The sequence below is a fragment of the Thyridium curvatum genome, assembly GCF_004353045.1.
Source record: "Thyridium curvatum strain D216 chromosome Unknown NODE_4_length_842636_cov_84.159710, whole genome shotgun sequence".
NCBI classification, from domain to species: Eukaryota; Fungi; Ascomycota; class Sordariomycetes; order Thyridiales; family Thyridiaceae; genus Thyridium; species Thyridium curvatum.
The window spans coordinates 396,365-423,036 of record NW_022156759.1 but is presented as its reverse complement, the minus strand read 5'-3'; the positions used below and the strand labels follow the sequence as shown (position 1 = coordinate 423,036).

Sequence of the window (26,672 nt, the reverse complement as noted above, 5' to 3'; positions counted from 1 at the left end):
TCCATTGTGATTGACTCAACTCTTCGCAGTCCAGAAGGGGCAAGTGAGGCATTAGTGCTGGTGTCTTCCGAACGATCCAAAGCATCGTTTGGCATTGAGCAGTCTCCTGGGCCATCCATTGATGGGGATGGCACTTGTCGACTCATTAGCATTGTCCAGCCCCGCTTTCACCCGTCGTGATTCCGTCCTGGTTGGGCGGGCAAAAGCCAATAAGAGCGTCAAAGAGCTCTCTCAACGACAAGAGACCCTCTTTCAGTCTTTGCGATCGTCAGACGTATTTCCCTCGCTCCGCCCTCGAGGGAGCCATGGGACGGACCGGGTGACGACGGCTAACGAACGTTTTCCCCCCTCTGACACTAAGAATGTGATGGGGAGCGGAAAGTCCCTCGAGCAGCAGCCGGAGCTAGAAGGGAAACAGAGTTCAAGCCCTTCGGGAACGGGCCTGACCGCTCCCTTTTCCAGTCCCCTCAGCCGTTAGACTTGGACTAGGGGGGCCGGATGGTGTGAGAGACTGAGTGAATGGCTGTCCGGAGTCAGAAGTCTAAAGATCTAGTCGAGGCTTGGGGGCCGCCTCTGTCTCCACCAGGTGGCTTTTTTGCTCTTGCGCAGTGCCCAATGGCTCACCGCCCACCGCCCGAACCGCATACAACGTGACCTGCGACGAGCACATGATGTGTGCAACATTCCTTGAATGGCTGTAATACAGCAGTTGTCCGGGAGGGGCTATCGACCACTTATGTCCTTCTTTCACATGGCAATTCCTGCCGTGCTGCAGAAGAAAACGTCGGATTGGACTGATGGACCAAATAAACTCCACGGATCTCGTCGATTATCGCGGCTCGGGTGATCGTCCCTTTCGCAGGCGGGGTTCGGTGATTCGGGCTGCCGGGAGAAACGTAGCATGTTCTGGGCAACTCGGCAATGATCACGAGGAGCTTTCTCGCTCCTTCAGCTGCCACTTCTGGCCGCTTCTGTGCCCGCGCTATTGCAGTTGATCTTGCTTTTCCGAGCTCGAGTAGACCGAGTGAAAGAGGGGGAGAAGGAATTCACGAAAACTCCGGAGCATGATCCCTGAAGAGAAAAAGAAACTCATCCGTTTGTGCAGTGAGGCTTGCCGAGTCTCGACGCTAGCAGGTCGGCTGGCTGCACGGAGGTTGGATGTGGATTTCGCTTCTTGCAGACAACTGCATCCTTCTACCTACCTTGGTAAGGAGGAAAGCATCTCGAGCTCATGGGGTGTTTTAGTACAACTTACCCCACCCATTGATGCTCATGTTGCTCTACCTATCCCCCACTTGTTCAGAGTTTCTCAGCCGATGCCAGATGGGTACTGCATGCTGTGTGAATGCAAAGCCGCACTTGCGCACGTTTGAGTGAGCGGCGGTTTCGAACTCTCGCGGACGCTCTCCACATGGGCAGCAACGCTAGGTCCAATTTCCCTTTTCCACCCGAAGGTATGTCTCAGTCTGTGCTTCCGCATGGAAGAGGGCCATGGGGAAGAAGAAAAAAAAAAAGAAAAACACGAGAATTCTTCTCTGCACGCATGCTGCATGTGGCCCAGAAACACTCCTTGTGTCCCGAGAGAAGAGCAGGCCGCATGTCTCGGGGCCCGTGTCTTGGACTGACCGCCTCCTCCCCTTCCCAGCAGACATGCAGTCGGGACCTGCTTCGACAGCAGTGACGCAACATATTGTCTCACACACACCAGCACCCAGAACTAGCCGCGCACCGTGGACGACACGCACAAGAGACGAAAAAGAAACCAACAGAATAAAAAAAAAACGAAAAACCAACATTTGTGCATGCTACCGTAAACTTGCACCATGTCTCGGCTCAATAGACCGAGCGGAACCCAAGAGTCGCGGAAAAGAAAAGTGCAGTCCGGGACCAGGTCCCCCTTGAACTTCGATTGACAGAGGTCTTACCCGAGGCGGTAAGCCGCGTCGCTCCGGAAGAGTCCCTTGTGCACCCGCTGAAGATCATTGCATTCACCCTGTGCGTGGACCAAGATCTCCGGACGCAGTCCGTGAGCCTTTGGCTAACAAGGGAAAAGCGACGGGAGATTTCGTGCTTGCTCAAGGCGCATTAGACCAGAAAGCCCTGCTCGACTGGGACTAGGGAGCGAGAGTGGCTCGAGAATGGTTCCCCGCTCTGGCCCTCACCTCCTCATCCTCGTCCTCTAGGTGACACCATGCATGCCAAGGATGTTGAGAAACCTGATAGAGAGCTCGAGCAACTCAACAATGAGAAAGCGGCATGAATCTCGATATTCTCTCGAGCTGTGTGCAGATGCTTTGATCCAATAGACCACCTCAACAAGCTCAACACAGGCAGCTCACATGATGAAAAGGGAATGCGAGTTTCGAGGTTGGTGGGTGGTTGATTCACGAAAGACGGCAGAGAAGGGCCATTCAGACGGCCGGACCAGGATGTGTCATTTGTGAGGGTTCACCATCCAGTATAACGCCGTATCACGCCGCTTCATGCGATCAAATGAGGATCACTGTCTCCGTGTCGATACTACAAGTAGTAACCGAGTCTGTCGAATGCGGCGTCGATGTGATGGCATGTGCATCCATGGCTTCAAATCTCGTTATCGGCTGTGAAGAAGAGGGGTAAAATTGGGCTTCCTGATCACAGACAGACTCGAGGACCAGACTCTCCACTCTTGTCCTCGGTCGGTGGTTTTAAGGTGTAAGGTTAGTGTGGGTTTAGTGCTTGTTCGAGATGCGCCGTTGACAGGTGGATGCGAGACGAGATCCTGTGTAGACTGACATAGCTTGGCGGAATCCACGCTGGCGTAGAGTCTAGTGTTTGAGTGTGAGGAGAAGGTTTGGTTTACCAGTTCGTTCTCCACCCATCAACTTCCGGGATGGGCTATGTTCAGAATTCACGATAGTGATTGCGAATCGTAATTTTGACTGTCCACGTCCATGGCATATGGGACTCGAGACAGCGTCGTATCTGCTGCTCCATTGTGTGCGAGCGTGTATGTCGACGTCCGGCTTGATGGATGACAAGATGGTGATATGCGTCTGCGGCCTGCCATGATCTGTGCTCAGATCGTGGAGAATGCCCGCAGAAAGAGATGGCGTAACCTCACTCCTGCAGGAATGTCTGCTTTGGGGCTAGTTTTTGCTAGCATTGTACGCCATCTCATCTGATATCAACGCATTCACACTATCACATCTTGACCTTTTCAACGAGATTGCTAGATGTACACCCCCATTTTTAAACAAAAGGCCCAAGAGAGAGAGAGGTGTGAGTCCGTGACCTGGGAAATGAGATGATCATGAATTCAGCCGTTGAACGGCAAGCCGATCATGGGCGTGGCTGAGAGGGGGGGAAAGGCAAGTCGACAAGGTTACGAACCCTGGTTTTGTGTGTACGTACAAGTACGTATGTACCTAGACGGGCTGGAAAGGGAAATTAGCATGGTGGGCAAGAGCACGTTCCGCGCGCAGATCACCCAGTGCCCAGTCTTTCTCGGTCCATTTCCAGCCCCGGCATTGGCCCAAAATGCTACGTAACGGTCGCTGCCGTGAGCACGCATGGCGGCGCTGCCCAACTGATTAGGAAATTGCATGAAGCATAAACCCAAGTCGCCAGTGGGCTGCCTGGCATGGTTGAGGCTTGGAGCAGGCTGATATGTGAAAGACGACGCAACGCGGGTGACGAGACGAGGCAGAACAGGAGCAGGACAAGGTGTGGTGTGCTGTTGAGAATAGAAGGCATATGTGAGAAACTAAGATGCAGATGCCTGATAACACAAGTCAGATGGGCCGAGGGAAGATAGCGGGATCTCTGATTGATAAGTTGTTGAGTAAGGAGATTGGGTAGCATGGCTGTCAGATCGCCATACCTATGCCCTCGAGACTGAGGTATGATGTACAAGTAGATTGGCAGAACCGGTCGCCGACTAGCCAGGGTCAGGATGCAACTAAAGGTTACCCGTGCTGACCGGTAAGTTCGGTAGGTAGATTGATAGCCATGTCTCGATGCAGACAGGGACGGCGATGGCACAGACTGAGGTACCGGAAAAGGGTGAGAAAGTAAGCAAGGTCAGAGAAAATTGTTAAGGAAGCATGAACCTCGACCCCTGGAACTTGTTGGTCAGCAATGATAATTAGTCCTCATTCCATTCTGGGATCAGGTAATTAGCCCGGAATGCATTCCGGGCTAATTTCGACATGAGGCCCTGTGAGAGGAGGGTGGGATCTCGAGAAGAGGGCAAAATAAAAATAGAAAAGGCTGTTGTGGTGTCGAGGTTGTCGAGGTTGTCGAGGATGCGGTGTGATCGGGGTGGGATATTTGGCCGTGTAGGCGCCCATGCAGGCAGGCTCGCAGGCCAAGTGCGACCATGCGACCATGTGGGATAGAAATTAGCCCAGATGCAGACCGGGCAAATAACGCAGACTATTGATGTTAATTTGGGCAACAGTCTGGAGTTGGGCGGCTAATTAGTCCTCGTGGTTTGGCTGGAAGGCTGGCTGGGTGGACTGGGAATCTCATGCGAGTGACATGGGCGCACATCAGCCGGACCAGCGTTGGAAGGCGTTGAAGAACGGGCCGGGACTAGGGTGCACGTGCCGCCTTCTCGGATGGATGAATAGGGAAAACCCAGCCCATTGCAGCAGCAGCAGGAGGAAGAGGAGGGAGAGAGGCGACGCTAGGGATGCAGCGCTGAGCATCCCCGGTTGAAAGAGGCCTGGAGGGTTTGACGGCTCACGCGGCAGAAGCTTGAGGATCATCAGCCAGCCTCCCCCCCTCCCTTCCCTTCTCCCTCTCCCCCGTCTGCAGACCCCGCACACACAAGGACAAGAGACGAGGAGAGACGCGACTCGAGAGAGAATTCGACAGACTGGCGAGAGACTAGACAGGGGCAGGGTGAGGTCTGCCGTGCTTGCGTGCATGATTGGCCCGAGCTTGATCTGCTAGGGCTCGCGCTGTCGACGACATCCCCGGCAAGCCCTGTCATCCGTCATGCACGATCGCTCTGCAGCAGCCAATCTGCGGCCAGAGCCGCCCTGCTTGCTGATCAGTGTTGAAGTGGCCATCCCTGCCACATCACAGAGCGCTAGTATCGACTGGCCCACGGTTGATCCCGCATGCCAGGGCTAGCCTAGCGTGTCTGCACAAGCCATTTAGTCGTCACACTTTTTCAACGACATCCGTCGAATCACCGTCCGACCTGCCCACACCTCGTGAGGACCTTGTGCTCTTTTTCCCTGCCGGCCCAAGTACTGCAAGGGCCGGTCGAGGGACACTCTTGTTCCTCCGTTCTCTTCCTCCCCTGCGGAGTACGTCGTTGTACCAGCACTTCCACCAGGAGGCACGACGGTACCTCTCTCTCTCTCCTGTCTCTCTCTCTCCCTCCCACGGCGACACAACAGCCTCGTATCGTCTAGTCTCGTCCATCTGTCGTGCGAGGGAACAGGCGACTCCTGCTGTCTGCCCGCCGGAGAGTATGCCATGTGCGGGGATTTTCTGCCACGGCGAGCCAGTCCGTAGCACGAGAACAGCTCGTGGTAGCTCTGTGCACCCAAGTCGGAAGTAGTCTCGAGAGAGAGGGCGGAGTTTGGGCTCGAGAACCAATCCGCTCACAATCACCAGGATTCGGCCACTGATTTGCGGACAGCGAAATTGAGAGGCGACCGAGGTCAAGGGCATTGTCTTGGCCCCGATCCTCGAGGCCCGGTCCCGGCCTGGTGGCTATACCGCATCAAGGAATGAGGCGAGCCGATTGACAGCTGATTCCATTGAAACGGTGCGATGGCTCGCTTTTCCATACTCGCCTCTTCAATTGCTGTGGATACCTTCATCAAAACCCCAAGGCCTTTGAGGTTCGCTGCCCAAAGACGGGATGGAATCATGAAAAACATACTCCGTAGCAGGCATGCTTGCTGACCGAGTGGAGGCCACGGCTGTTTTGGGCTGGACTAGCTCGCCGTCGACATGCAGCTCATCTGGCCGGTGGCTTCATGGTGAACAGTCCTGGTCTATGCTCTCTCGGCTGGGGCTAGGTAGTGCTTGCATACAAGGTTCACAGACCGGTCTACGACTTGATGACGATATCCAAGGTTTCTTTTTCCTCTCAGCTTCCTCTTCTCCTCCTTCCTCTCTCCGAGCTTCTTCTCTCATATTCCCATTCTCGAATAGCTGGGCCAACAACATGTTACAGCTGACAGTTACAATGCCGATTGCACTTGCATCGCCTGGAATGAGACTGTACACGGCCATGGGCAACACGCCATGGTTCTACATCTCAAGATCGGCGGGCGCGCACCCAGCCCCCCCCCCCTGCTCAGTCAATCAACAGTCAGCCAGGGTAGCAAGCACCTACCCGTGGCCATCCAGTGATGGCGTTCTCTCGGTAGCCTCGACCTGCCCACTACTGCTGCAGGCCGTCGACCAAGGGCCGTTATGCCCTCGGGTGGATATCGGGAGCTAGTGCACTTTGTTCGAGCGGAATGTACTTCGTGGGAGCTGCCATTTTAGTCGCTGGACAGCTCTCGAGACCCCTGCAGCCTACCCTCTTCCGTGCGAATTGACCGGTGGAGGGTGTGGGACAAGGGTATTTGTGCATCTGCAACCCCATGTCCGGCCCGCCCACTCCTCCATTGCCCATGCTATTCTGAGGTGGGGATGACTGCCATCCACACTCCAAGGTGCAAGTCTCTCCGCTTGACCGCCATTGGCACCAATCAGCGGGATGGCACCTGTTCTTGTTGCTCACGGCCTGCATACGTTGGCCCACAGATAGAGATGGCCTGCTCATCTACCCTTCCGGAGCGTGGTACGTACCTTTGGCCTGCCTCTCTTCCGTAGGGCAGCCGGGTTGGCTGAGGAGGGGGGCCAAAAAAAGGTTAGCCAGCTCGTCACTCTGGCTCTTGTTCCAAGAATAGAACAGCCAGTGCTCGCGGGCTCGCGATGTGCAGGTTGGCAGAGTCGGCCAACCTGCTGGCGGCCACGATATAAGTCTTGAACCATCCAACCCTTCTTCATGTTGCTTCGATTCGTTTCAAGATCAAGGTGGAATTCGAAGGTTGAAGATCCAAGTGTTGTCCAGTTCAGTTATACTCTTTCTCTCTCTTTTCTCTTAATCGACCTCCAAAGGAACATACGTTCGACAGAAAACCATACTCTTTTGCCATATCCAGTGAACAGCAAGCCGGACTTGCTCGGAACAGTCATTCATTCGCAACGACTCGATAATACGATAATTTCCCCTACGCCAATTCGAACTCCAGGTTGGACGTTCGCCCTGGTTAGCTCAGAACCCCAACCTCTGAGCACATTCGCCTCTGGGCTTCTGGACCCGGACTTGCTCAGACCCCCGGTCGCAACTCTCCCGCTTTCGCTCGGCCCAGAGCCCACTCTTCAACGCTCACACCCCCCCCCCTCGAGCTCCCACACCTACACCCACACTCCCACCCTCCCCTACTCTCCACCCGGGGTTGCTTGTCAGTCAAACGCAGGTCCCTATCCGAGATAGAGATACATAAGTACAAATGTCAACACAACCCCCCAACCACCGAGAGAACCTCATGGGAGCAAGCTCGATGAACATGGCTGCTGCACAGTCGACCAAGGCCAAGCCGGCCTCCAAGGCCAGCAGCAATGCCAACTCCAAGCAAAAGTCCCAGATGCATCGCCGCTCAAGAACAGGTTTGTGCCATTTCTTCGGACTCCCCTCTAAATCGCTTGTATCTTTCCTTTGGACCTCGCCGTCGCACATCTCAGTCCCTCCCTACTGGACCTCAAAGCTAACACTGGTTGCCCTGGAGGTTGCTACACATGCAGACTCAGGAGGAAGAAGTGCGACGAGGGTTCGCCCATGTGCACTGCCTGCAAACACCTGGGTCTCGTATGCGAGTACAAGCGGCCGATGTGGTGGAGCAACAACGATGCGCGGAGGAAACACAAGGACGACATCAAGGTCATCATCAAGCGCAAGAAGCTTTCTGAGAAGGCTTCGAACGCCATCCAGACCCCTCTGCCTTCACCGCCAGGTCTTTCGCACTCTCTGCCCACCTCTGCGACGTTCTCAGACCCCTTGGACCGGACGAGATCTGCCTCGATCGACTCGCACTTCGCCTTCAACTTCAACAGCCCGCCGACAACCTCAGAGTATGGCGCATTCACTCCGCAGATGCACCCCGACTTTATGTTTTCTGGGCTCTCTCCCTACGAAGTCGACATCAAGACCGAGAGGCAGATGTTTGTCAACGACGTCCCGACCATTCGCGAGTCTACCACCTCGACCTTCAGCACCTACCACACGCCGCCTCCGCCCGGCACCGTTCTCCCCTCGTTCCCCATCGATGGCGAGTGGACCGAGCAGGTCTACTCTGAGCGCCGCGAGTCGCTGACCGAGGAGACGCTCAACGTCAACTTCTTTGACTTCTCCCATGGCCCTTCGGGCGACTCTAGGCAAGTTGAGATCGAGCTGGACGAGGGTGACCAGCGACTTCTGGATCACTTCATCCAATATGTTCTCCCCACGCTCTTCCCCATCCTGGAGACCAACCAGCACGGCTCAGTCACCTCGGACCTCATCCTGCCCGCCCTGCAGACCAACAAGGGTTATCTGCACTGCTGCCTGAGTATCGCTGCCCAGCACTACAAGGACGCCATGGGCATCCAGACCGAGGAGATCGATAGCGACATCATGCGACACCGCTATGCCACCATCTCTGCGCTCTGCGACGCTCTGAACCGCGACGAGAACCACCAGCAGATCCTCGAGGCGGCTCTCGGCCTCATCTTCTTCCAGTGCTGCGTCGGCCGCTTCGACGATGCCCTCCCCGACATCCCCTGGCACCAGCACTTCCAGGCCGCCATCTCTCTGGTGCAGAAGCTCGACCTGCCGCGCATCGTCTCGGACCCCAACGACACCCTGGCCCAGCCGCCCTTCAACATGACCCTGACCGCCTGGATCGACATCCTCGGCGCCACCATGCTCGGCTGCGCCCCGACCTTCGCCCACACCTACCGCGACAAGCACCTCTCGCAGACCAACTCGTCGCTCGGCCTGCGCGAGCTCATGGGCTGCGAGGACCGGGTCATGTACCTCATCTCGGAGATCGCCTGCCTCGAGGCGCTCAAGAAGGACGGCATGGACGACATGGTCCTCTGCGAGCACGTGCGCGTCCTGGGCGAGCAGATCGGCCTGACCGAGACGGCCGACTCGGCGCCCAAGATGCCCTTCAACGCCAACGGCTCGCTGAGCCCCAAGCAGCTGAGCAAGAACATGACGGCCGCCTTCCGCCTCGCCGCGCGCATCTACCTCTGCTCCCTGGTGCCCGGCTTCCACCCCTCGCAGGCCAGCTGCATGGGCCTCGTCGAGAAGCTGGCGGGCCTCCTGCAGTACATCCCGTCGGGCCCGGGCGGCTTCGACCGCTCCCTCGTCTGGGTGTATCTTGTTGGCGGGTCCGTGTCGACCGCGGGCTCGCCCTTCCGCGCCTTGTTCGAGGACCGCATCGCCCAGCTCGGCGAGCTGGCCAACATTGGCTCCTTTGGCCGCGCCGTCTCCCTCCTGCGCGACGTGTGGATCCAGGCCGACAGCGGCATGCCGTCGCCCGTCGTCGGCGGCGTCGTCGCCCCGGAGGTCCAGACTCCTCAGCAGTACGTCCACTGGCGGGACGTGATGCAGATGAGGGGTTGGGACTTCCTGCTCATTTGAGCATCCTTTTTTGCTTTTTTCTTTTTCTCTCTTTCTATTCCTTCCTCAATTCCTTAGAGGATGCCGCGAGGCATTGCACATGGGGGAAGAGACGGGAAGGAGTTTGGGACAACACTTGGTACTTGGACAACCTTGGGTGGTGGATGGATGGATGGATGGATGAAAGGATCTTCGTTCCACAGCTGGGCTGGAAGCTGTCTTTGGAACCCGGGAGGATACAGCAGCATACCTTTTCTTCCTTTCTCCCTTTTTTGCAAGACTTCCCACCTCTCTTCGGGAAGATTTCCATCATATACCACCCTGCCATGCATTGGGTCAAGGAGTTCTTTTTCGGGTATTCCGCTGGGCGTTTTTCCCACCCCACGCGCATGATGATTATTGGTTTTCAGGGAACGGGGGGCAGGTATACCACGGGAGCATCATCGGTTGGGAAAGGAGGAGAGAGAGAGAGAGAGAGCATGGAGGGCTTTCAATGCTCTGGGAGCCAAAACAAGGGAAACGCTGTTTACGACCGAAACGGGCTTCCCTTTTGACTTATATCACACGCACGCACTGTAATAGTTAAAATACCCAATTTCAAAAAAATATATATTTAAAAAAAAAACACTACACAAAACACTTCCTTGCCTTGCACTCCTGCTATCGCGCGCGAACTGTGACATGACAACAAGCCTGGCTGAGCCTATCGTTGGGGAGAAGTGCAACTCTTCTGTTTGCAATTCTTGCCACGATAGACGCCCGCCGTCGACCGGGTTTTGGAGGGCGAAGACGGGGACGACTGGCTTTGAGGCAGAGGGCGCTTCTTCTCAAATGAGATGGGAAGGGCTACGGCATCGAGGCCAGCCGCTCGCTAACAGAGAACAATGGCCTGCTTGAGCGAGTCTTGTTAGTGGACTCGAGACTCAAGCGCCTTTGTTCCTCCCCAAGTGCGTTACAAAGGTGGCCCTGGGTGTTGGTCATGACCTGGCGCGCGCCAAATGATTACCTAGCACCTCTCTCTCTGCACACAGGAGCCCACTCATGGTCCCAGTGGTCAACCCAGGACATGTCTACAGAAGCCACTGACAAGAACGGAGCACATCCCATGTCCATCTACTCCCTCAGCTTTTTGCATCTGCCGGCGTACAGCTGAGGAGCAGGGGGGACTGATGAAGGCCAGGCAATAAGGCCAGTCCATCGACATTCCGGGACCGACCTGTGATCTCCTACCCGGGCGAGCTTCAACAGGTGTGTCCTAGAGAGAGAAAAAAAAAGCAAACCGGTCGGGTATGAGACACGGCTGAATTCCCACGTGGGGCCTCGTGAAGGACAACGAGGGTCAGGACGGCTCGGGACAGAGGGCGTTCCAATATTTCGTGCGCACTAGACATGCGATCGTCATATTGACTCACATTCCTCTTTTTTTTCACTTGTGGCTTTTCTTTCTTTTTCTTGTACGTGTCGGAAAAGGGACGGTGTAGGTAGGTAGCAGTCTTCACCGCCTGGACGGGACTGGGACGGTTGGAGATGGCGCGCAAAAGCCCAGTCGGTAGTGAACAAGGGCCTTGTCCGGGGGCTGGGACCCAATGAGAAGCGCCGGCCGGGCTCTGAGACAGCGTCGCTTACAAGTTTTTTTCTTCTTCTCGATTGTCGGGATTAACTAGCTGAGGAGAGAAAAGAGCAGAGAAAGAAGAAATCTCGCAGTCTTGTCCATGTGACCTGCACGCGGCCGTGCAATTCGCTGGGAACGGAGATGGCCCATTTTGGACCGTCGCGGCTAGAGCGGGTGAGTGCGTGCGTGGTGTAAGTCGGGGTTTGCTATCACGAGCGAAGTGTTGATCGACTCACACCCCCTTCGTAGAGTTAGGTACGTCGGCACCGCTGACTAGTGGGTTGAGGTGAGTCCGGCGGAGTCGGAGAAGAGGTTCTTTCTTTTGAGCAGGATCTTGGGCAGCTGAAAAGAGAGCTTCACCGGGATGCGATTTGCGGTGTGAGGGAAGATCATGAGGGCGCAGTGGTCAATGATCGACGGCCACCCGCGGTCTCGTCAGTTCTGGCCCTCGTCGATCCCCGAGGTCTGGGCAGATCAGAAAGGCCTCGTGACAGGTGTTACGGAACAAATCGAAGCCCAAGAAGAACAAGACGAACTTGGAAGCGCCCCAGACGAACAATGCAGTCGTCGTCGTCGTCGTCAGTGGGAGGCATCCAAGGCCGTTCGATCAGGTCCATACGTGGCTCAGAGAGTCAGCACCGGCACGCCTTCTTCCGAGAAGAGCTGGCGATCGGCCAAATACTCCCTTGCGCGGGTATGGAGCTCGCGAATATGCTTGTAATAGAAAATCCGACCCGACCGACTTTTGACACCAGAGATAATTACGATCAGACCAGACCAGCGTGGGTTCATGGTCGTGTCTGTTGGACGGGCGCCTGGCACTGACTGCATGCTGCCATCGGGCAATTGTGGGCACACAGTGAACTGCGACAGGGATGTTTGGCCCAAGTTGCCGCCAGGATCGCCCACCACCAACCGTTTCGCTGTCCTGCTCCTGTCGAGGGGAGACAGCTCTGACTAATTTGGGACGCCGGCCAATCGCGCGCTGTCTTTGCCCTCGACGCGCCTACTTCTGACGCCTTGACTGCGACGGCGAGGCGCCCAGAGACTCTTCTTTGCCAGTCGAAGAGTCGGCTACCCTTGAAACAAGGGAAACGACACGGTCTCTGTCAACGGCCAGGCGCTTCGCCGGCGGCCTGTCATTTCCAAATGGCCCCCTCCAGCGAAACTGCACTGCCTCAGATTCTGGCCGCTCCTGACACTGGATGAGCCCAGGAGAGGTCTGCTCTGGCCGACGCCGTCGTCTTGGTCTGCCTGCGTGACCACTGAGGAGAGGCCGTCGGGCCTTCCCCGGATTGTGAGAAACGTCGCCCTCTGCTGCTTCGGCCCCCCGGAAACGTCCTGTGGACTGACTGCCCATCATCGCTTCTTCCCGGCGGCCGTCTGATGGCCACTCGACGGCCTCCATCTTGCGTGCCTCTCGCCGCAGCATCTGCCCCATGGACCAAGTGGTCGGGCATTCGTTGGTCATACCGGCATTGATGGGCACTTTGGGACTAAGCTCGGAGGGGACCCTGCGTCTTGGGGTGTATTGCTGAAAGGCTCTTGTTCTCAAGCCAGGCTCCTTTGTCGTGCGAGCAGGCAAAAGCCATCGTCTCTGATGATATCATGCGCTGCCCGCCGGCATGCTTGTATGGGCCGTTGCGGGTGCTTCCTCTTGTCTCTGATCATTCTACGGCCCGCGTGATGCCATTGTTGCTCTCGTAGCGCTTGGCTTTATATTTACAATTTCCTTTGTTCTCCTCCCTTCTTGCCACCAGTTCTCTCACCACCTGGGTAGCTTGCGAACTCTAGCTCTCTTGTTCTTTGTTCGCTTAAAAAAGATTCAAGATTCTGGCTGCTGGTATACTTTCTAGTCAGTGACGCAGAGGTGGCCGCTGTTTGCCCATGAATCACTACTCTTCTGCCACTCTATATTATAATACCTGCCCACTCTGTGCTTTTGTGCAACTTTCTTGCTCTTGGCTCCTCTTTGCCTCACAGTACCCTACCCTACGACCTGCTGGTATATCTCGCGATATAGCCAGACTACCGCCTCGAAAGCGACCGCACCATCGAGACACCTCTCATGACCTTGACAGTACCGACGTCACAAACGGCACACCAACCCGAAACACACAGGCGAGGAAGGCACACATACAGTATGGCAAAGATGAAGCCACGGATATGGCCTCTGGCATTTCTCCTTCTCTCGGCCGGAGCTGGCGGTGTTGGCGCTGCGTCCCTCCCGGCCAACGACCTCTTCGCACGAGCGGACCAGTGCGTGATATGCGCCGGCACCAACGCCGTGGATCTGCTCTGCTGCCCCTCCAAACAGTTCTGCAACATGCTGGCCGCCAACACGACGGTGCTCTGCTGCGATACGCCCAACGGCTGTGAGAATATCAAGCTCATACCGTGCGATATCAACGTACAGAACCCAAAGACGAATCCCAGCGCCCAGGTAAAGACGACTGCCTTGAACGGCGTCCTGGAACGGTGCGGCAAGCAGTGCTGCCCCTTTGGGTATTCCTGCAACGTCGAGGATGGCGAGAGCTACTGCAAGCGGAATGCAGACCAGAATGCGGCTCCCATTCAGACAACGCCATCGTCATCGACTGCCCAGCCCACCAGCTCAACCACCAATTCGGGTACAAGCCCGAGCAGCACCTCGACAGACCCTTCCCGAGCGACCGTGTCACCCGTGGTCGACCAGGGGAGCAGCTCGCCTTCCACCGCCTCCATCATCGGCGGCGTGGTAGGCGGCATCCTCGGGCTCGCTTTCGTCGGCATCGTCGCGTGCATCTGCCTGGGCCGGCGGCGGCGGAAGAAGCGGGAGCACATGGACGCGCTCAAGTTCCACCGCTCCACCTCGTCCTTTGGCAACATCATCGCCAACCCCATCATCAGCAAGCCCATCGTCGACGACAGCTCGACCATGCGCACCGACTTCAACCGCAAGTCGCTCGGCAACACGCCCGGCAACACGCCCGGGTCCTCCCCCGGCGGGCCCAGGCGCGACCCCAACTTTGGCGGCCCCGCGCGGCGGATGGCGGCGCCCGCCTCGAACTTCTCGGTCAGCAGCATGGACACCACCATCACCAACAACAACAATACCAATAACAACGCTGTGCCCACCACGCCGCCGCGCGTGCTGCTCAACGGGCAGGTCCCGCCGATCCGGCAGATGCGCAACTCGAGCATCGCCTACGGCGTGCCCGGGCCGGGGCCCAAGGAGGCGCCGTCGACGCCGCTGCGGCAGCGCGAGCCGAGCCTCGAGACGCTCAAGGTGTTTGCGGACCCGCAGACCGTGGGCCGGGACGGCGGCGGGTTCGCCGACCGGCGCCTGAGCAACTTTACCACCTTCTCCAACCTCATGGAGCAGGCGGACCTCGGCGGGTTCAACCGCGGGGAGCCGTACGTGCCCCCCGGGGCCGCTGGCGGCGCCGGCGGCGCGAACAGCGTGCAGGGGACGCCGGCTTCGAAACGGTGGAGGAGGTAGCGCGGGACACACTTGCAGATGTCCTCGTGCGGGGATGGGGCCGTGGAGGTCAACTTTCCTTTTGCATTTTTTACAGTCGTTGGGAAACTCCCTTGATGGATATGTATCCTGCTACCTGACACGTTGGTGGAGAGTTCGAGTGCCCTTTGTTTTTACCCGAGCGAGCGAATGCCTTTTTCTTGGATCTACACAACACAGCGATCTAGACCACCAGTCTTTTTACTCTGCGCTTTCTCACCATTCTTGAGCGGAATTATCACCACAACTCTTTTTCCATTTTCCTTGATACCAACTTGGTCTACGCAGACTGCGCTGCCTCCAGGTTTGCGAAGGGTATCCATTTCCTACAGACATATATTCATCGTTCAGATAGAGAGGCCGGGAGGCAGGTTTGCGCATTCGCTATTTTTGATACCCTTTGCATTCAGCGGCGTTTACGGGCGCGGAGTTTCTAGAGGTCCAGCCCTCGATAGAAATACAATCAATCTATTCAAATTAAAACTAGTGTTGCCTCTTTCGATGCCTGCGAGACTGTGCCGTTATCGAGATTGACAAAAGGTAGATTCACGAGCATGGGTGTCACTGCTGACTATGTGTATTCAAGAACATGCAGCAGCGTAGAGATGATTATCTCTCTACAGGATAGCTACATGCAATAACGCGCCCACTCCTAAACGAACCCTCTCTGGGAGGGTTTGAAGCCCGCCTATGCAATCTACATGATCGACTACTCCCGTATGACACAAGCAATAGTTGCCGAAACCCTTGCCCATCATTAAGAACCCAAGCCGGCCCACCAGCACCACTGAAAACTGCACATTTGGAAGGAGATAGAGAGACAAGGCTTGCTTTTGCGCGCCGTCCCTGTAGCTAGCCTAGCTCATTCACTGCTTCTTCTTGGCGGCGCCCGCGGCCGCGGCCTTGTCCCGCTTCTCCTGCTCGAGGATCTCCTGGTCGTCGGCGTCCTTGCGCTCGGCGTACCACTGCCCGGCCTGCAGGACCAGCACGCCGACGAGCACGAGCGCGAGGATGGTGTTGCTGGCGCTCAGCACGCGCAGGCTGTCCTCGCGCGTGAGCTCGACCTGGCCCGTCAGCGGGCCCTCGACGACGTGCTTGGCCTGCGCCGCGGCCGCTGCCGCGTCGCCCCCGGCGGCGGCGGCGGTGTCGAACTGCGAGCGGCCGAGCGTGCCGGCCGAGACGGAGCGCAGGCCCGTGACGATGTTGGCGATGTAGATGCCCGCGCCGATGACGTAGAGGACGAGCGAGGAGCCGTCGAAGAGCACGTTGGCCTCGGAGGGGCGGAACAGCTTGACGAAGAAGCCGAGGAAGCCGACGGCCATGACGATGGTCAGCAGGCGCGCGATGAGCGGCGGGGACTGGTGCATGAACTTGAGGTGCGTCTCGAGCATGTCGTAGTACGAGGCCGGCACGGGGGCCGAGGACCACAGCAGGGGGAAGTCGTAGGGGAAGGAGGCGAAGAGGATGCCTAGGAAGAAGCAGACGGCTTTTTAATGAGAGAGAGACGTGTTAGTCTGGCGCGCGGAGGGTAAATCTAGAGGAGAAGAGGCTTACGCCCGATGATGAGGAAGGTCGCGAAGGAGCTGCTGCCATGGTAGTTCTTGGACTTGGTCGTCTTGGACCAGTCTATCCACTGGGTACTGCTCATGGTCGGTCGCCGGGAGGTTGTCGGACGGGAGACGAGGAATTGGGCCGGGAGGAGGACGGTTTGGCTGAGGAATGGGTGCCGTGCGTACGGTCTCAGAAGGTCGAGGTTGGTCGGGGGGGAGGTACGGGAGCGGGATGGGAGTTTGGAGTGTGAGCGGATTGATATGGAGATAGCTGTATTGGCTACTAGCTAAACTGGTAGTGGGGCAGGATAGCTTTTCGACTTGGAGAGGCTCAAGTCAGGTACCTAGCAAGTAGTGTATGCTGCTGCTTGATGCTTTGAGGTTCAGAAAAAGATATTAATGAAAAGGCCGAGGGCCGGGCCGGTCAGTATTATGACATATACTACGTGCATGTTTTAGCTTTCACGATTGTCCATGTATGAGCTGCCTGAGTCGCAGAAACTCGGGCAGCAAGGTTGGGGTAGCTCTGTCGCACGGCTTCGATACCAGCCGCTCACAAGTCTAGGACGTCACAATGCGGACTGATGGGTTGAGTCATGCTAGATGGGGATAAGAGCCCTGTCAAGTCTCTAGGGAAGTAGTAACGCCTGAATTGGTCTACAGAGGCCGGCTATCTCTTCAAAATGCGCTCCTCTATGCTGTGCAATACTCCTCTGCTATGCGACGCCGATGCGGAGTGCTCGACGCTGAATCAGCAAAATGCTCTCAGTCAAAGGCCAGCAGTAGACCTATTCTCCCTTCTTCGGCGTGTGGACTAGAATCCCACGCAAGCCTCGATACAGCCCGAGCTTGGACCTGAACAGCTCTTGTTCTCCATAGTAAGCCACAGACCGGCGCAAATGCCGTCACAGGTGGGCTGTTTCTTTGAACAAGTACCCTTCTACCCCACACTATATCGTGGTGATTTCGTCCCAGCAGGCCGTCTTGGGCTAGTCAGTCAAGAACCAGCCATGGAAGGGCCGGTATGACGGGACATTGTTGACAGCGGACAGTAAGTTGTTTGTCTCCCTTTGCAGAGAGCCCGAATCTAGGAGTCCAGGGAGTAGGACGGAAGGGTCCAAGGACCCGGTTCGTGTGCTTGGCTCGATGATAATATAGTCCATGTCTGCGAGGCCGTGGTAATAGCAGATATCTTCATGCTGTGCCTCGACTGCTCACACCTCTTTGCCGGCTTCGGGTGTTGCAGATGTGCTTTTTCGCTCGCCCTCCGCGTCGAATCCAAGAGCATCCAGTTCCCGGATCAGCTCATTGATTTTGATGACCTTTGCGATCTGTTCGGGAAGAAGTGTCTCTCCGCCCTCCTTCTTGCTTTGGAGTTCCTTTGCCTGCTTCAGCTTCTTCTTGAGGTTCCTAGCCTTCTTCTCCTGCTCGACCTCTGGGTCGACCTCCTCCGCCGTGGGAGCAGCATCGCCGGCTGGGTTGCTCTTGGCAGCATCCTCTGAAGTGTCGGCCGCGGCCTTGGCCTTCTTCCTCGCCTCGCGCCTCTTTGCGTTCTTGTTGCTGGCTGCAGACGACTGCTCCGCCTTGTCGTCCTTTAACCCCTCAGTGCCAGGGATTGGGCCCTTGCCCCGGTTGCGGAAGGTCTCGGCAGTGCGGTTCTTGTAGAGCTCGACATCCTCGGGCGGTCTGTAGCCCGGTCGGATCTTGATGGCTTTTCTCGTGCTGCCGTCTGCGCGGACAGACTCGGGAATATGGCGATCGCCTTGCTCGTCGGTGACGATACCCGCGTTGGTAGGCTGCGACGGCATGTTGACGCCGAAATCCGACTCTCCAGATATCCTGGCTTGATTTTGTGACACCAATATTGGTGACTAGGGAGAATTGGCTGATTCTAAACCCCAGACGCTCTGCTACCTCGCCATTTGGTCGCGTGGGGGATATTCCGCTTTACTTCTCAAAAAAAAAAAAGGCAGCCAGGCTGACCTGAGTGGTGTCCAAAGTTTGGTCACGAACGTCTTCTGGCCCCACCAAAACAGAGTGGATACCAGCACGGAAGCTCTGGCCAATCAGCGGCGGGTTATTCGGCTGTTTCCCATGAACATCCGAAGAGAATCTCCAAATTTGAATCCAAGGCTGGCCGGCTCGTATCGCACCACCTCTCCTCTCCACGATCCATCCTACCAACAACCCGCAACAACGCAGCTCCGTTTGTCAGCCTGTCGAGATACAATCCCGTCACAATGGTGAGCATTCCTCGGCGCCAGGCAGGCAATTGGCCCGGCAGTCACTAATCGCGCAATCGCAGGTCGCCCAGTCTCGTCCCATCTACAAGCAAGTTGGCCCTACACTCGGTGTCCCGGACGACGACACTAACCCCTCGCCTACAGCCTCTTCTTCCGGAAGAACTATGCCATGCTGGGCACTGTCTTCGCCTCGGCCTTTGCCTTCGAGATGTACGAGTGACCCGCGCCGATCCTTGAATATCGGGAAGAGATACTGATGCGTGACTGGAATAGGGTCTACGACACCGGCATGAACAAGGTCTGGGACAGCATCAACCGCGGCGTACGTCCTCTGCAGTACCTTCCTGATCTCCAAGCATCCGATACTAACGAGCAGCAGCGGCAATGGAAGGACATCCGCGCCAAGTATGTCGAGGCCGAGGAATAAGCGGGAGTTGTGTGACGATTAGGAGGGCTGTTGGTTGTCAAGTGGCAAGGACACCACTTTGTACGGATTAGACAAATGCCGGAATAGAGCGTCCCTTTTGAAAAACTCGTTGCTCGTGCCATGTCGGTGACCTTTTGTCTCTGTGTTCACCTCTCTGTCCTGTACCAGATCAGGTGAACAAGGGGTGTGATGGATCCAGGTCAACCCATTCCTCGGCTCATCCACGCTTCTGTTGCACAAGGTCACTTAAATAAACGCGATACCAGGGGCTGTGGAATCTAGACCAACATTGCTGAACAGCAATCTGCGCCGTTGAGGTTTCACACTGTCGTCGTCAAGTACAAGTATTGGATGCCTATGTTGAATGACGCTGTGCACAGAGCCGCCCGGACACTCGGAATGCGCCCGGGCGGGATGAGGCCACTAAAGAAACCCACTACCCGAGACGCCCATTGCCCTGTATCAGCCTGGGACTACCTGAGACTTCCACTGCATGACTGAGCACAGAACCCAGCTACCAGTTAACTACCTACTACTCCGTAGGTAGCTCTCCAGCGATCGCCGCCCACCTGGGCATCCATATCATATCAACCCGGGGCGGACCCTTGAAACCAACGACATCATCATCATCGAGAGGAACTTCAAGGGTTGCTCACGCTCAACCACAGCAAAGCAGCTTTTTGTAAAGGATCCAGAGCTGATTGTATGCCGACCTCCAATTACCGGCCTCCTTTTTTTTCTGTTTAAAGTGTTCGGGGCTTACAGCACCCTTGCGATCTCCCGGTGCTCACAAGCTACTGACTCTTTGTTGACCTCATTCCCGCCACTGGGTAGTAATCGCCAGGCCTGAAACCCCACATGCAGCTTCCATCTGTCAGTGCTACCAAAAAAGTCCAGGTTCAACCATCACAAAGCTGCATCTCGCATCGCGTACACAGTATCGACAAAGACCACTCCCGTCGAGCGAACGAAGCAACCTTCCACTTGTAACCCTAGGATGGTCTAACAGGTCTCGTCATCATGGAGGCGACCTTGTCGACTCAAGAGCAGCAGCTCTGTCAGTTCCTGATGGAGCTGCCTGCTAAGCACAAATATCGCTACTCCGATGCCGCTGCCCGCGAACTGCTCACCAACCTCTTTTGGTGCATGGCTGCTGGCAAGCCTGAATACATGCAGCTCCTCTTCCCGGACGGCGGCCCCCTCCGCCCCGGAGGAACACTCAAGCTCAAGGACGCACAAGGGGCGGTCGAGGGTGCAGAGTACACAGAGGCGGCACGTGGCAAGGCCTGCGGGCACATCTTCAAGCCGGGCGAGGCTTCATACGCTTGCAGGACCTGCAGCGCCGACGACACCTGCTGTCTCTGCAGCAAGTGTTTTGACTCGACGGATCATACAGGACACATGGTGCGGATCAGCATATCGCCGGGCAACAGCGGCTGCTGCGACTGCGGCGACCCGGAGGCATGGCGGGTGCCCATGTTCTGCACGATCCACTCCATGTGGGAGGGCGATAGGTCCAAGGGCAAGGACAAGGAGGCAGCCGGTCTGCCAGACGACCTCATTGCCAACATGCGCATGACCATCGGCCGGGCATTTGACTTCATGTGCGACGTCATCTCCTGCTCTCCCGAACAGCTTCGACAGACCAAGACGGTTGAATCTATTCAACAGGACGAGAGGTCCTCGAGGCTATCTGCGACCTACGGTGGCGGCGATCTTGCCGAGCCCGACGAGTACGCCGTGCTGCTCTGGAACGACGAAAAGCACACCATCACGGATGTTAAGGACCAGGTCGCACGTGCCTGCAGGATGTCGCATGCTGAAGGGCTGAAACGCGCGTACGAGACCGACGCCGTTGGCCGGAGCTTGCTCAAACACTCAAAGAGTATCGAAGAGCTGCTCAACGTTTCCAGGATACTCGAGAACATCAAGGTCACCGTCACAATTCGCTCCTCGAGAGATACATTCAGAGAACAGATGTGCGGTACTCTTATCGAGTGGCTTGGCGACATCTCTGGATGCAGCGTCGGTCACGATCACTTCATACTCAGACGGATCGTCTGCGAGGAGATGCTCCAGCCGTGGAGACAAGGCAGCCCCGCTAGCCACGCAATGGTTGGCGAACATGGCCTGGACGATGAAGACCTGCTGGAGCGAAGAGGCGAGGAGGATGTGGGAGCCAGCGTCTTCCTGGCTCATCACCGCCTACTCCAGCAGGCTCGGCTCGCCGCGCAAACGGCTGAGATACTACGCGAGGAGTCGGACGAGGAAGATAACGCGGATGTGGAAGGCGATGGTGATAGAGACACGCCTTCAAGTGGTGCCATGGACGAAGACGACGATGTCGACATGGTTTTGATCGAAACTACCGCAGAACCTACCGATGATGTCAACATGGCAGATTGGGTAGATGGTTCGCGAGAGAGTCTTGAAGAAGACGAAGCAACGATGGCTGGTTATCCACCACCGCCTCCTCCTCCACCTCAGCCAGCAGCGCGCCGAGCGACACGTGAACGTGACCTCACTCCCTCGGATTCTGATACTGCTGAGCCCTTGATTGCACCGACGGTGTATACCAAGTCCAATCTTGAGATACCCAAGACACCCGGCGCTGGAAAAGCCGACAAGGCGGCGCCACCGAGACCTGGGAGATACTGGCTGGGATCTCCTGCGGCTTACATGGAGCGGGAGAAGGTTCCTACAGCCGAGGATCTTTTCAAGCGCGTGCGTCTGGATTGGATGATTCTCTTCGACCTGCGCATGTGGAAGAAAGTCCGCAATGATCTTCGGTCGCTGTACATCTCGACAGTCGTCACCATCCCCGAGTTCAAGCGTGTCCTTGGTCTCCGATTTGCCGGGCTCTATACTACCCTGGCGCAGCTGTATCTCATAGGTGACCGCGAGCCGGATCACTCCATCATCAATATCTCGCTGCAGATGCTGACAACACCCTCAATCACTGCCGAGATTGTGGAGCGTGGCAACTTCTTGACCAATTTGATGGCCATTCTCTACACCTTCCTGACCACGCGCCAAGTTGGACACCCCTGGGATGTCTCGTCGAATGCGGTGCTGGCCTTTGACACTGGCTCGGTCACCAACCGGAGGATGTACCATTTCTTCCTGGACTTGAAATATCTCTTTGGCTCTCCCCATGTGCAGGAGAAGCTCAGGACAGAGGAGAGGTACATGATGCAGTTTCTCGATCTAGTGAAGCTGCACCAGGGTATCTGTCCCAACGTCCGGGCGGTCGGCGAGCATGTCGAGTACGAGACCGACACCTGGATCAGCGCATCGCTGATCACGCGCGAGATCAACCGATTATGCCGCCAGTTTTCAGAGTCTTTCCGCAACGTACGGGAAGCGGATTCCATCTATGTTTTCAAGGCGATCCGTCTCGCTGCTCAGTGTGTCATCCTGAATTCGATTGGCGCCGAGCGTACTAGGTTCACCCAGGCCGAGATCAAGGATGAGGTGACCTTTAAGACTATGAGTGACTTCGAGTTTGCCGAAGGCAATGCAAGCTACGAAGTGGTCAAATTCGTGGTGGAAGAGAAGCCGATTAGTTTCCACCATGCGTTGCACTACACCCTCTCTTGGCTCGTCGAATGTGGCAAGTCCATGCCTCCTGAGCAGCTTCGGGCGCTCCTGAGCTTCACCACCCAAGAGCTCAAGATGCGCCCCCGCTCCATGGGCCGGAAAGTGTTTCCCAAGCGGGATTATAGCCCGGAGGACTACTTGATGGCCATGTTTGATTATCCTCTACGCGTATGCGCATGGCTTGCCCAGATGAAGGCGGGCATGTGGGTGCGCAATGGCATGAGCTTGCGACACCAGGCCGGCACTTACAGGGGTGTTACTCAGCGAGATGTCTCGCACCACCGAGATATCTTCCTCCTCCAGACGGCCCTCGTTATCTGCGACCCGAGTCGTGTCTTGGCGTCAGTCGTGGACCGCTTTGGTATGGAGACCTGGGTCAAGGGCATCTTCGAGCAGAAAGCCAATGCGCAAGACGACAGCCAACATCTTGATGTCGTCGAGGACATGATTCACCTGTTGATCGTCTTGATCAGCGACAGGACCTCTCTTGTGCAGACAGCAGATGACGAGCCGAACGCCCAGTTGCTGACGACCCTGCGCCGCGATCTCACCCATGTGCTCTGCTTCAAGCCACTCTCCTTCTCCGAGATCTCCAACAAGATGCCGGACAAGTATCAGGAGATGGAAGAATTCCACCGCGTGCTCGAAGAGCTCTCGACCTTCAAGGCTCCGGAGGGAATCAGCGACGTCGGTACTTTCGAGCTGAAGCCACAGTTCATTGAGGAGGTTGACCCCTACAGTGCGCACTACAACAAGAACCAGCGAGAGGAGTCGGAGACAGCTTACCGCAAATGGATGTCCAAGAAGACTGGCAAGCCGATCGAGGACATCGTCTACGAGCCCCATCTACGTCCAATCACATCGGGCGCGTTTGTTGGCCTGGCGGCTTTCACCAGCACCGGAATGTTCGCCCAGATCATCTACTACTCGCTCTTGTACCCGCTGGTTTCTCAAAAATGGACTCCCAATGTACCCCTCACACGAATCGAGACGTTCCTACAGGTTGTTCTGCACCTTGTCCTGATTGCCATCTCGGAAGATATCGCAGATCCCGACGACTCTACGCAGCCGTCCTTCATCCGTCTTGCCCTTACCAAGAATGCGCGGAGCGTTCTTATCAAAGAGGCGCCTTCCGCCAAGACTATCGTGGCCTTGCTGGACATGATGTCAACAAAGGACGAGTTGAAGGTCTGTCACGCCAAGATTGCCTTGATCTTGAAGCGGATGCGTCAGAAACGTCCGCGGGATTTCGAGGCTGCCTACCTTCGGCTTGGTGTTCCCGTCGACCGCATCAGCACAGCCTCCCCTGCCATCATCGGCAGTGCGAATGAGGAGAGGGAGAAAAAGAAGCGGGCGGCCCTGGACCGCCAGGCGAGAGTGATGGCTCAATTCCAACAGCAGCAGAAGAGCTTCATGGAAAACCAGGGAGATATCGACTGGGGTGTCATGAGCGACGAGGACGACGAGCTTCCGGAGCCGGTCGAGGAACAGAAGAACCACTGGAAGTATCCTTCAGGCACTTGTATCCTTTGTCAGGAGGAGACAGAGGACCGTCGTCTCTATGGCACATTTGCCTTCTTCATCGAGAGTCACATTCTGAGACAGACGGACTTTCAGGATCCAGACTTCGTTAGAGAAGCAGCAAACACACCCAAGAATTTGGATCGCTCCGCCGAGGCGATCCGGCCTTTTGGCGTTGCCCATGAGAATCGGCGACAAGTGGCCAAGGTCAACTCATCCGGAAACACGTTCACTACAGAGCGACAGGTCATTGGCAAGGGCTTTGCCCCAGAAAACTGCCGTCCTGGACCGGTTTCTATAGGGTGCGGTCACATCATGCACTACAGCTGCTTCGAGATGTATTTTGAGGCCACTACGCGCCGCCATGCGCACCAGATCGCCCGGCACCATCCAGAAGCTGCTGACCGCCTCGAGTTTGTCTGTCCTCTGTGCAAGGCCCTTGGGAATGCATTCCTTCCCATCATCTGGAAAGGACATGAAGAATCTTACCCAGGAGCACTCAATGCGGCCACTCCCTTTAGCGACTTCCTCGACCACCAGATGACATCTGCATATTACTTGCTTGGTGCGGCACGTCCTCCAGACCGGGTGCTGGGCTCTTTTAAGCAGTACACTACGAACTCGTTCCTGGGCAGCATGGCTGATAAGTCATCATATCTCGTCACGGATGCTTGGGATGCCCTGCCCGGCGGCACTGCTACGAGTACCACTCCTTCAACTGAAGCATTCGCCAATGCCCCCCCGCCTGCGACCGCTAGGGCTAGGGCCAGCTCAGCAGCCGAAGGCAATATCATGACCGAGCTGGTGTCGGCGTACAGACGATTGCGGGATACTCTTCGAAAGAACGGACTGAAATCCGCCTACCCGATGGAAGCTGCAGATGAGATGGATAGCCAGCTCTGCTCGAGTGACACTCTTGCACGTTCCGTTGGGTTCTCCATCTCTGCCGTCGAGATTCAACAACGAGGTACTGACACTGAGTACGGCATGACACTGTTGGAGAAGATCCCAGATCAAATCTTGACCCATCTTCGCATTCTGGCGGAGACTGTATCTTCCTACATCGCCGTCGGGGGCCAACGCTTCGGCGGAGTGAACAAAATCGAGGACGAGCACCGAAGGAACGCCGAGCGCCAGCACTGTCAGCTGTTCATAGAGCAGTATTTCGGCCAGGAGACCGATACCACCCACCGGCCAGCCGATCTCTACGAGCCTCTCTTGAGCATGGATCCGTTCATCTTCCTCTGCGAATGCGTCTTTGGCGTCATGCCTGTGCAGGACTTTGAGATTTCTCATCTGGTCCGCCTCTGCTATCTGGCCGAGATCGTCAAGGTTGTCTACCACATGGGGCGCAACATCCCGGGAACTACCTGGGTGGCCAACTTCGTCAACTACCAGCCGAACGGCACGGCCTTGGACAACTTTGCTGAGTTCTGCAAGGAGGTTATCAGGATTGATATGAAGGTCCGCACGAGGGAGGGTGCGGTCATGGACGCTTCGGTGCTCGCCGCCGATAGCCTTGGGGAGAACAGAGCTTTCGATCAGGAGGCGTTCAAGGATGTCGAGGGGTACTACTCCTTTGTCCAGAAGTATGCCCTCACCTTTTTGCGCAAGACCGCCGTCCTTCTCTACGCGAGGCTCGGCGTGGACTTCCGCAGCCACGTATCGCCTTCCCCGGAGCTCGACGAGCTGGACCGTCTGACCGAGGCGCTCCGCGTGCCGAGCTTCGACGAGATGTGCACGGCCCTGACCCCGCTGGGCTCCGAGTACGGCTGGACCCAGGCGTCGCACTCGCTCGTCCGGGGCTGGATCCGGCACGACTTTGTCTACCCGCGCGCCACCCTGTCCCCCCGCCCGCCCGCCTCGGCGCTCGTCAGCCACCCGGGCATCTTTGAGCTCGTGGGCCTGCCCCTGAACTACGACCACCTGATCGAGGAGTGCACGCGCCGCCGGTGCCCGACGACGGGCAAGGACGTGGCGGACCCCATGATCTGCCTCATGTGCGGCGACGTGTTCTGCGGACAGGCCGTCTGCTGCCTTAAGGAGGAGAAGGATGGCCGCAGCCGGAATTCGAGGCGGATCGGTGGCGCGCAGCAGCATATGAAGAGGTACGCTTTCTTGTTCTCCAGTCTCATCGCTCTTCGATAGACGAAGAGGCAACATCGTCTTTCTTTCTTTTTTTTTTTTTTGGATTCTCTTACTGACCCGTGATTTCTTTCTTCCCAGGTGCCAAATGAACATGGGCCTGTTCATCAACATCCGCAAGTGCTGCGTCTTCTACCTGTGCCGCGACTCGGGCTCGTTCAGCCACGCGCCGTACATCGACAAGTACGGCGAGGTCGACATGGGCCTGCGGCACGGCCGCCAGCTCTACCTGCACCAGAAGAGATACGACTCGATGCTGCGGGCCATCTGGCTGGGCCACGGCGTCCCGAGCTACATAAGCCGCAAGCTCGAGGCCGACATCAACAACGGGGGCTGGGAGACGATGTGATGTGATGGCGATGCAGGGGCGGTTTTTGGGTTCTCATGTCTTATTCTCTCGCGTGGCTTCGT

At 56.7% G+C, this 26,672-nt stretch overlaps 6 protein-coding genes across 6 annotated transcripts; 4 read left to right on the top strand and 2 right to left on the bottom strand.

Moving 5' to 3' along the window:
• Positions 1–7,511: 7,511 nt before the first annotated feature.
• On the top strand, positions 7,512–9,685 carry E0L32_001065 (uncharacterized protein; the record flags this gene model as incomplete). The annotated part of the gene is made up of 2 exons (XM_031133340.1): positions 7,512–7,668; positions 7,767–9,685. The coding sequence occupies 2 exons, from the start codon at positions 7,512–7,514 to the stop codon at positions 9,683–9,685; spliced, it is 2,076 nt and encodes a 691-aa protein (XP_030992958.1).
• Positions 9,686–13,428: 3,743 nt separating this feature from the next.
• On the top strand, positions 13,429–14,757 carry E0L32_001064 (uncharacterized protein; the record flags this gene model as incomplete). The annotated part of the gene is made up of 1 exon (XM_031133329.1): positions 13,429–14,757. One exon carries the CDS (start codon positions 13,429–13,431, stop codon positions 14,755–14,757), a length of 1,329 nt encoding a protein of 442 aa, XP_030992957.1.
• An 884-nt stretch (positions 14,758–15,641) lies between these two features.
• E0L32_001063 (uncharacterized protein) lies at positions 15,642–16,423 on the bottom strand (the record flags this gene model as incomplete). Its single annotated transcript, XM_031133318.1, has 2 exons — positions 15,642–16,261; positions 16,330–16,423. The coding sequence occupies 2 exons, from the start codon at positions 16,421–16,423 to the stop codon at positions 15,642–15,644; spliced, it is 714 nt and encodes a 237-aa protein (XP_030992956.1).
• A 1,116-nt stretch (positions 16,424–17,539) lies between these two features.
• E0L32_001062 (uncharacterized protein) lies at positions 17,540–18,133 on the bottom strand (the record flags this gene model as incomplete). Its single annotated transcript, XM_031133306.1, has 1 exon — positions 17,540–18,133. One exon carries the CDS (start codon positions 18,131–18,133, stop codon positions 17,540–17,542), a length of 594 nt encoding a protein of 197 aa, XP_030992955.1.
• A 604-nt stretch (positions 18,134–18,737) lies between these two features.
• On the top strand, positions 18,738–18,995 carry E0L32_001061 (uncharacterized protein; the record flags this gene model as incomplete). The annotated part of the gene is made up of 2 exons (XM_031133295.1): positions 18,738–18,778; positions 18,842–18,995. 2 exons carry the CDS (start codon positions 18,738–18,740, stop codon positions 18,993–18,995), a joined length of 195 nt encoding a protein of 64 aa, XP_030992954.1.
• Positions 18,996–20,015: 1,020 nt separating this feature from the next.
• Positions 20,016–26,610, top strand: E0L32_001060 (uncharacterized protein; the record flags this gene model as incomplete). The annotated part of the gene is made up of 2 exons (XM_031133284.1): positions 20,016–26,224; positions 26,343–26,610. 2 exons carry the CDS (start codon positions 20,016–20,018, stop codon positions 26,608–26,610), a joined length of 6,477 nt encoding a protein of 2,158 aa, XP_030992953.1.
• Positions 26,611–26,672: the final 62 nt, after the last annotated feature.